The 10960-nt window shown below is 35.0% G+C and overlaps 1 protein-coding gene across 6 annotated transcripts in view; it reads right to left on the bottom strand.

Moving 5' to 3' along the window:
• Window positions 1–4746: 4746 nt before the first annotated feature.
• Brinp3 (BMP/retinoic acid inducible neural specific 3) overlaps window positions 4747–10960 on the bottom strand; it is a 415090-nt gene continuing 408876 nt past the window's right edge. For all 6 annotated transcript variants that reach the window (XM_005348472.2, XM_005348473.2, XM_026779830.1 and 3 more), the window contains one exon: window positions 4747–6872. In XM_005348472.2, the coding sequence (XP_005348529.1) occupies window positions 5756–6872 (1117 nt within the window). In that variant the 3' untranslated portion in view covers window positions 4747–5755. The remainder of the gene's footprint in view (window positions 6873–10960) is intronic.

The raw sequence follows: 10960 nt of genomic DNA, 5'->3' as shown, positions 1-10960 counted from the left end.
GGAAAAAAAAAGGTTAAAAGCCCTGAGACAAAATGTAAATGAAGAAAAGCAAAGTTAAATTATAAGAGTTAGTAGGACTAGCATAAGAAATGCCTGAACATTCATAACTAGTAATTCTCCATGTCAAGACTTGGGAGATAATTGGTGACCCACAAGAAAATCTCCTACAAGGCCACAGGGTAGTTTTAGTGCCTTGCTGGTTAATTAGTAAAATATACTTTGCAGTTATTTTATAGAAGGTATATTGCCTAATCACTCGACTAAAGAGTATTTCAGTTATTAATTGGTTAAAGTTATTGCCAGTGCATGTGGTAATTTCACACATGGATTTTTATTTTTTTCTGAAATTTATTTATTATTTGTATTAATTTATCACATTTATCACACCATAAATATAAAATGATGTGACATGGATATTCTAATTCATCAGTAGATCATAAATTATAAAAATTCTAAAGCCACCTTCTTGTACACATGGAGATGTTTATCAAAATTTTCCACTTACTAAAATACATCTTTCAAATTCTGGAATTATAGGGGTTGGTGATTGATTTATTTCTTAAAAGTTTCAGCCTTATACTATCAAAAAATATAGACTATAGAAAAATAAATCTGACTGTGTAGGTGGAGGAGAAGGAAGTAGAATATCAGTACTAGAAAGCAAAAAAGACAACAAATGAACTTGGCAAGCTGTGCGTTTTCAGGCTATAAATATCCCACAGGATGAACATTTTTAAGACATACTACAGTAAGTCTAATATTCATGACTCTTATTATGGACAATGTTGGAGGAAAATCTCAGCTTTGCTTATAAAGTATTATTTTAATAAAAATGATCCAGATGTAAGTATACAGTGTAAACCTAATAGTGTTTCTAAGTTCTGTTTTATTGAATATATTGATCTGGACAATATTCAAATGACTCTTAAAATCTAGAACCATATTTATTATTTAAACATATTTTTAAAATATTTTTTGGGACAAAATATCATTATGTATTCCTATCTAGGTTGGAACTGGCTATGGAGAGCCAGACTGGCTTCAGATTCACAGACTGTGTTCCTGGATTCTGCCTTTTTTATTCTGAGATTAGAGGTGGTGTGTGTTACACCACTATGCCTGGATTTAAAAGTTTACCTTCTTTGTTTCCATCACTTTAACTTTTCTGTTTTATAGTCTGTGAAATTCTCTTCAAGTCATTATCTTTTATTTCCATAATACATAGAATTATTTGGCTTTGGTGTCATTCCAAATGGAATGTGTTTTTCAAACAAATAAAATGAACATCTATTCAGCATTCCTTATGGGAAAAAAAAGTCTTTCTTCTACACGAAAGAGGTAAGTTTTATTACAGATCTATACAAGGCTCAATAGAGTTTTAATGTTATTTTATTGCTTTAATATGAATCATAAAAATAGAAAGAAAAACACGAATGCTAACGTATTTTGTTTAAATAAAGAAGGATAACACAGTATTTTATCTTTTTGTTTGTTATTTGGGTAATGATTTCATCTAGTTAAAAATCCATTTGCCTAGTGTTGAGGAGAACTTGAGGTAATGGGATAGCCGAAATGGAAGAAGGACAGATATGAGAGCAAGGAAAGAGATATCTTCATTGAGAAAGCCATTATAGGGTTAGCAGAAACTGGTTCTAGAGAAATTCCCAGGAATCCACAAGGATGACCACATATAAGAACCTAAGCAATAGAGGAGAGGGGCCCGATCTTGACTTGCCCTGTAATCAGACTGATGGTTATCTTAAATATCACCACAGAACCTTCATCCAGCAACTGATGAAAACAGAGGCAAAGACTCACACAGGAGCACTGGGCTGAGCTCCCAAAGTCCGATTGGAGAGGGAAAGGAATGAGAATACAAGCAAAGAGGTCAAGACCATGAAACAGTCTACCTGAGCTAATGGATGCTCACCAACTCTAGCTGTACTGGGAAGAAACAAGCATAAGTCAAAACCCTTTGAATGTGGTTGACAGTTGCATGGCTAGGGAAGACTCAGGGGCCATTGGCAATGGCACCAGGATTTATCACTACTGCATGTACTGACTTTTTGCAATCCTATTCTCTTTGGATGCATACCTTGCTCAGCCCAGATCCTAGATGTAGTAGGGAGGGCCTTTGAATTTCCACAAAATAATGTGCCTTACCCTCTTTGATTAGATGGGGGTGGGGTGGGAGAGTGTGAAGGGAATGCGAGGAGGGGAGGGAGTGGGAACTTGGATTGGTATTTTTAAAAAAATCTAAAAAATTAAAAAAAAATAAAAAAATTCCATTGTTCGTTCCAGGAATAGCACCACAGATCACACTGTGATGTTAATTATTTCATATGGAAAAGTGGAGACTTCCTCAGTGAAACCTTGTTCTACACACACACACACACACACACACACACACACACACATTTCAGAATCTATATTTCCAAGGCATTTTTTCAGCTCACAATCAGAGCCATACTATGAGGTCTCACGAAGCTAGTATTAAGGGCTGTAGAGACAGCTCAGTCGTTAAGAGCATTTGCTTCTCTGCTAGGGCAGTGGAGTTTACTTCACTCTCAACAAGCTAAAACCTCAGCTCCGTGTGAAATTCTGCTCTTTTCTAGCCTCTGCATGCTGCTGCATACACTTATATACATACACAGGCACACACATCTGTGTAAATGAATAACAAAAGGACATTCACAAAGATTTTAACAACAAAAAAGGAGTCAAAAAAGAACTCTATGTGTATTTGCTGAGAAGATAATTTTATTATAGATTTCCAAATTCTTCAGCACTTTAGAGTCAGAGGCCAGGATCATATGTTCAAGTCCTTCCTTGTCACATAAGGTTTTTGTTGCCAGCCAAGGCTTTAGAAAATCCTGTCTCAAACCAAAACACTTCTCAAATTCTTTAAACTACTATGAGAAGAAATGATTGTATAAAAATCAGTTCAGGAGAAAAGAAATTGATAATGACTATAGTGTCTGTATGCATAATAGATTATTATGCTGTCTATTATTTATTAGACAGACATATCCTGATATTTAGCAATATGAGGCAGTTAATAACTGGTAGCTATATTTTGGTCATATATCCTTTAAATATTCATCAGTATTTTAGAATTTTCTTGGTATGTTTACATACATTATTTTAATTATCATGGAAATTCTACTTAGAGAGAGGAACTCACGTTTTCTCTGTCACTCAAAGAGACTCAAATGACTTACTGGCTAGAGTAGCCAGAGAGTTTGCACTAATATTATTTTATCTCATTCAAGCTAATTTTTACATTAAGATTAACCATTACAGGAAGTCTTTAAATACTTTATTACCTGTGGTAGTGGGATCTTCTCTCCCTCGTGCACTACCTGCCTTATTGAAACAGTGATTGTTTTTATTATTTCCTCCAAATGATTGCTTCATAAAGTCTGCTTGTAATTGTGTGCAGTGTTTATAGTTTCTGGTAGCAGAAGCTTAAATCAGCTGATATCCACAATACTTTTGAAATAGTCATTTTAAAGACAACGATGACGTTTCTCCAATGTGAGTGATTGATTATACAAGGTAAAGATTATTCTATTTCATTTTCAGGTAAACTGTGAGTTCTTGTATATTACAACATTGCCTGATTTTGATGCCCTGACTTTGACCACAGTTTTTACATTATATCAAATTAAACAAAAAGACGTATTAGTTCCTTTAAAATCGGTGGTGCAAATTAAAGTGATTAAATTTATTCTATGAAAATTTGTGTTCAACTCCTTAGATGGTGGTTTTTAAGAATTTGACTAGTCTTTACTTAACAACTAATATCCACAAATAAGTGAGTACATACCATGTTTGTCTTTCTGGGTCTGAGTTACCTCAGCCAGGATGATTTTTAATAGTTCCATCCATTTGACTGCAAATTTCATGTCATTGTTTTTAATAGCTGAGCAGTACTCTATTATGTAATTGCAACACTTTTTTTTATTAATTTTTTGGTTGGGGGGCATTTAGGATATTTCCAGTTTCTGGCTATTATGAATAAAGCTGCTATGAACATTGTAAATCTGGGAGAGAAAAAAGAAAAAGGAGTTGGGATGAATCTATGAAGTGGAAAATGCATGTCAGGATATAATGTATGAGAGAAGAATAAAAAGAAAAAATGAGAACAAATATATTGCATTAAAAATTAATTTGATTAACCATTCTGAAATTTTGCTCTTTTTCTACAAAATGAATAAAGTAATGTGAAACTAAGTATTAATGTTACCAAAAGAATATTTACAATGAAACCAAAAATTTGAAGAACAGTTAGTGTTTATATGGGTTTTCTGATGAATTACCTACAAATAGTTTATTTGAAAACAAAAATTCAGTTGGATAGTAGACATTGGTTATTATGTTTTGCTTTACAGATTGACTAAATATTTGTTGTAGACTCTATAAGTTTGTTCTCTTGTAAATTAAAATATATATCTCAAGAGCCCAGAATATGTGCAGAATGTTTACATCAATTGTACTTTTTATTTTATTTAAATTTCACACTCCTTTCTGGAGTCCTTTTTTTTCCCTGTGCTCTTAGAAGAACTGTTCTATAACCTCGACAAAGCAGTCATTAAAAGATTTCGTCAGAAAATAAGGAAAAATTGTGAAATATACCTAGACAAGTTATGTGTGATAAGTAACAAAATATTTTACTAATCATATGCTCTAATAAATATTAAACTTAAATTTTTTGAAAAATAACAAAATATATGTCTAGTCTTATATAACATACAAATGAAAAAAATCAATCTAATTTTTAAAGAAACATTTATACTACTTATGAAAGTTCCCCATATTAAGTTTATTTCAGATATGTCTCGGAAAAAAATGTTTCTATTTGTCAGGTAGGTTTTTGAGCATTTTTATACTGTTACATTATAGATTGTAAATTATAGAGATGTTATCTTATGGATATTGGTAAGATGTAGCTTTTCATTCTTTGTAATTATTAAACAAAATTTTGGTGACTGATTATGCGAACTGGAGTAAGTGATGAGGAGGGTTGGTAGGAAAATTACTGTTTATGCTCCTTGTACTTTGGCTCATAATCATTTATTTTGATGTATGTTTGCTGGAATACATTGATATTTATTTAGGGATAAGTTTGTATGACAATGTTAATGATTATTGCTTCTAATTTAAGTTTCCCAAATGAAGCTGATAAACATCCTTCAACCATTCTGCTTATCACCATGAGAAAGGAACTGGATGTGCAAATTCTGTCTATTTGGGTTTTTGGAAAATGAGATCAGAAGGAACCTTCTACCGTTTCCATTAAAAATTCCTGGAGAATTTTCCCCAGCTTCTTACAAAGTCTGTAGAAATAGAACTCATTTCATGGTAAAAAAAAAAAAAAATGAATCCCACAGCACTTCTTGTTAATAACTGTTCAGCTACAAAATTTTATTGGTATCTTTTTATGTTCCCTCTAGAGGATGTAATGCACAAAAGCATTGCCACGGAACATATAAAATTACAAATGAAATTTATTGTAAAAAGTAGAATGTCTTATAGACCGGTGTCAGTATTTATTTCATTCATAAACCAAAACTGTAGTATAATATATTCATTGTCAGCAAGTTCATGTATGTAAATTGCCATCCCACGTTATCAACTGATATAAGACAGATATTGAAAAGACAATTTAAATTTACTTTTCCAAACATAAACTGTTCCACAAAAGCACTGTAAAAACTCCTTCAAGGTTTTGGGTTGTGCTTGACATTTACGGTTAACTACATAATTTGGTTGTGTCATAATCCACTGTGTTTGGTAATTTGGCATTAAATGCCTGCAGAGCAGATTGAATTCTCACCACCTCACTAGTAGACAGCTTGAGTCTATGACGAAGCAAGCAAGAGAAAAGGTCTAGACGACGCTGACCAGGTGGGGAGAGTTTATTTACACGGTCTCTTATCTCTAGTAGCTGCAAAAGTGCCGAGTCCTGGGATCCCTGAGTGTAGGGGTAGTCCAGCTGCAAAATCAGGTCCCGGATAGCTTCAGGATCGAAGTGCATGCTGTAGCCAAACACTTGGATGTTGTTGATTTTCATGTAGCCCAGGTTCCGGGATGGGTCAATAAACTCCAAAGGCTCATAGTAAATGCTTTCGTTGCTATTGGGGCCATTTGCCTTGATGCGGCTCCTCAGGTAGATGTGTACTGTTTCAAAAAACGTCTTCCATTTGTTTCCCAGAGTCAGTGTCCAGTTGTAGCACTGTAGCGGGAGGTCCAGCTTAGTCCGCTCCCAGTCGGGAAAGCTGCTCTCACTCACAGGCATAAACCAGCTCTCGGAATGACTGCCTCCGAAGGGATTGATGTAAACAGCCAGCACTGGCTCCAATGTGCTGTTTTTAGTTAAGCAAATCTGTAAAGAGAGACCCAAGATCATGTGGACCAGACTGGACTTGTACTTGTTACTCTTCAAGGTCAGCAGCATCCGCTTTCTCCAGGAAGGATCAAACCAGCTATTCAGGCGCATGTCATTGCTGATAAAGATGGCATGGACTTCTATTCGTCGATCGGTTTTCTGCAACAGGTATTTCATCTCCAGGTCTTGCAGGTCAGTCTCAAAGCCAATGTAGTGGTCAGTTGACTCAGCGACTTCAGGCTTGCACAGTCCCTGGCTCAGCATGTAGCCCGTGTTGCAGGTGCCGCAGCGGGTTCTGTTGTCAGGTGCACATGTCAGGCAAGCAGACGCATCGCCCACGATGCAGGGCAGAAAGGCTGTGCACACTACCTGGTCGTTGGGACAGGTGCAGGAGTGTGTCTCCTCAGAGAAGCTGCCCAGGAGGCCGTTCTCATTGCAGTAGAGAAAAGACTGGATGCGAGAGAGCCAGTAGGTTGAAGTTCTAGAAATAAAAAAAAGCAAATCTAAATAAATACTTCGATTCTGTGTAAGTCTGTGCTCTTGTACTGCCATAAAGTAAATCCTAGCTCACTATTCTCTGAACTTTTTGTCAAATCTACAAACAGTAAAAATATAATAAAATAAACCATTACACACACACACACACTTAAGGAAAAAAAATAAACATTTGAAACCAAACTATTTTCTCTTAATTATTACTTCCACCAAATCCAGAAACTATTAGATTGTTTGAAACATGATATAAAATATGGGTATTGGACAATGGATGCTATGGGAAGTCATTAGGTCATGGGAGTAACACGATCATTAATGAGTTTAGTCCATTGTCATGGAGAGTAAATTTCTTAAAGCGATCAAGTTTAACCTCTGTGCTGTCTCTTGGCAGTAGCAGCACCACCACCATCACCTGCAGCAACAACAATAACAGCAGAAATCTCTTAATAGCTTGCCCATGAATCTTGGATTCCTGGCTCTGGAACTGAGAGCCGTTCAGTTTATTTTCACTCTTTAGTAGTCAGTCAGTCTGTAGTATTGGGTTTTAGGAGTGCCAGTGGACAAAAAAGAAAAATTCATTTCTGAGTTTTTTTTCTAAATACATTTAAGGTGAGCTCTCTTAAAAATTCTCCCAAAACTGTGCCTAAATGTTCCAACAGTTATGTAGCTCTGTGTAAGATGTGAATCTACATGCAGTTGTTGGCCTGTTTATTCCACTTTGCTCTGTTTCTTTGCCTCTGTTTGTTTCCCTCCTTCTTTCCCCTCTTTTTCCTTTTTTCCTCCCCCTTTCCTTTCTTTAATTCCCTCCCCTCTTACTTTCCGGTTTCCTTCCCTATGATATTCTTGCTTATTTGGTTCTGTATATGTGTCTCTAACACAAAGCATATATCACATCTGAATTGAGGATTCTATTTCTTTCAAAACCAAAGCACAAATTCTTAGTGCACACTCATTTCTCACTGAAAACTCTAATCATGGTTTGAGATCATAAGGACAAATTAATTGGATTAAGGCTAAAGGCAGAGGTCACAATTGTAGGGTACTGTAGAAAGAATTATTTTCATAGATTTTACACATTTTCACCCAGTGTTTAGACTGTTCTTTTTTTCTCAGACATACTGATAAAACATCGTGTTAATTTTCTTGCTTTTCAGCTTGTCTTATGGATATTGACAGCTCAGCATTCATCCAATCCCTGCACCTGCTACGAAAAGTAGCAATGGGTGATTTGCCGTACAGCCTCTTGCCATTCCCCTCACTAACCACCCTTTGACCACTTGACTGTATGTCACAAGGACGTTTTCAAGGAAAGAGAAATCCGATAACATTTCTTTTCTTTACTCTCAGTGAAATTTTGGTGTAAGCAGCTGTCAAAATTGGGTACTCAGCCAGTTTCAACATTGCTTAGTGGATTTTTAAAAAGGTACTGAAAAAATCAGATGGTTTTCCCCAGAGAAAGTAAAATTTCTTTTTGTTACATAACTTTGTAACTTTAACAAGCTTTTGAATTAAATATCTTCTAAATTCCCAAGTAGATTGTGTTTTTCATATTTTTTTGACTAAGTAGTAAGCAGGTAAAATAATATTGTCTTTTGTTGATGCATATTTGCACATGCACATGTTCACAAACACAGATTGCTGAGGCATATTTATACACACGCATCGACACAAACATCATTAATGCATGCTCACACATCCACACATTTACACAAACCGATCGTTGATTCATATCCATACATTCACACACAAACAGATCATTGGTACATATTTACACACACACAAATTCTTGGCTCAGATAAACTAAGATTTATGAGGTTAACCACTGTATAGTTTTCCTACCATTTTAGTGGGAAACAGAATCGTCTACAGCTTTTTATCAAGTGTTTGTCATTGGTTTTGCCATTTACTTAAGGCAGTTCATAGAATGAAGAGAGGATGAAATGATGGGTGAGAAGATTGGAAGGGAGGAATGGAAGATAAAAAAATCAAATCATACAAGATAGAAACCATGGATTTTGAAAAGCATAAGAAAGGCCTTGGAGACAATCACAGACAAAAAAACAATCAAATCAATGAATACTTAAGTACATGAATAATGTAAAGGACCAGTATCCCTGACCCATAAATGGGACCAAATTTTCACAAAAAGTTTTCAGGATATATTACAAGGAAGAAAGTACTTTCCCAAGTTCATCTCAAATATGCTTAGGCATAAAAAATATTAGTTAAGTCCCAGATACACTTAAATCATAGATGTATTATGCATTATACTAACTTGGGAAGAGAAATCTCTTGCCATAAGGCAAACACTAAAGCCTAGTTTAATAAGAAAATTCTGTCATGTTCCACAAATATGAGTTTGCTGTTTCATAAAAACTTCATATAATGGGCCAGTTGCATTGAAAAAGAATAAAATATCAGAGGGTTGTTTTAAAAATCAAAGTACATTTAGTTGGATAAATAGAGTACATACAGAATTAACAAGAAATAATACAAAATCCTATTTCTGTGATTATCACTGCTGTTACTACCATAACTTAAAAAAAACATTGTAGGCAGTTTCTTTATTATAACTGAATTTCCCCCAGAAAATGAGCATTTCGTTTTTCTTTAACAATTCATATCTCCATGATTCATAATACACAGTATCAATACATTGAAATTTTATGAGAACAGGTACCCTTTTGTTAACTGAGACTTTACTCTGAAGTGCATGCTGTATCCATGTGATGTTTGCAAAGCCCTCGAAAGCTGGTGCAGTTCTGAGCATACATTTTAGATGCTAACAATTTTCTCTGAGATATTAGAACATGTGTTGATACAAAAACAATTACCTCTTCTCATTGTTAAATCCTCTCTGAGCACTAATAATCTTATTTCAAAGGTCCTTTATTTCAGCCTTCTAATCCTTTATTGCTTTCCAAATCTGTGGAATGTGTATCTAAATTTTAAACCTAAACAATATAATTTCTGTATCTCTTTGAAATTGAGGATTACTCTTTTGGGAAGGCCATTTCATTTTAGCTTTCATAGATTTGTCCTTCTTAGACCTTAATACCTTAAACTAAATATAAATTCTGGGGATTAAACACCCACAGCCATTTAAACAATCATAAGCTGATTGTTAGCTCAGTCACAGAGAGATCAAGCCAGGAAATTTTCTGTCACTCTCCCTTTTCACTTGGCTGCTCTGGGCATTGCAGCCTTGGCAGTATTGCCCTGGGCTCAAGCTGACACTTGACACAAAATAGTTTTGCTCTTGGAGATAATTGTACACTCTGAGAAAAGGAAAATTCATTTTTAAGCTATCCTTTTCTCAGTGAAATTTACAGAGAGGTGGTGAGAGTAGGTAAGAGAGAGGAAGGCAGGGACAGAGACATTTGATATATGTTTATATTTCTTGGTCAGAGAAGAAAGAAATAAACTAAATTAAATTAGAATAACTATCACTTTGATATTCTTCATGAAATATCTTCTGAGCATTTCTCAATATGATTAAAATCTCATGGTTAGGTTAAAAGAGAATCAGAGAATCCGAAAGAAGTTAGGGTAGGTGGTACAGGACTATAATCACAGCTATTCTAGACTAATGGTCAAGGAATGAAGTTGAAAGTTATCCTTCGCTGTAGAGTGAGTTCAAGTCTAGCTTAGGCAATTAGATTTTTTTTTCACAGAGTAAATTCAGAAATTTATCCGAGGATACAGGTCAGTGGTAGATTGCTTACCTAACACACGTTAGTACCAGTGTTTAATGGAGAGACTGAAAACGTAAATACTATGACATTGGGCATTAATTTCATGGGATAATACAAAAGTTTGCTTTATTTGTAGCTGAAATGTCTATTTTCATTTATTATAGCCTTGAAAATTTAAAAATAGAATGAGGAAATGGGTCTTGTCAAATCACTACCATCTTTTGGTAGTGTATTACTTCTTAAGAATTGTTTGGAGCTCAGTCCAGTGTTCCAGTGTGGGTCCATCGCCAGATGAGGGTTCTATGGTGATATGCAAAATATTCATCAGTAAGACTATAGGATAGGATCATTTCAGGTTCCCTATCTTCAGCTGCCCCAG

This window comes from Microtus ochrogaster, chromosome 6 (genome assembly GCF_000317375.1).
Source record: "Microtus ochrogaster isolate Prairie Vole_2 chromosome 6, MicOch1.0, whole genome shotgun sequence".
Classification (NCBI taxonomy): Eukaryota; Metazoa; Chordata; class Mammalia; order Rodentia; family Cricetidae; genus Microtus; species Microtus ochrogaster.
This window is presented reverse-complemented; position numbering and strand designations above follow the sequence as displayed.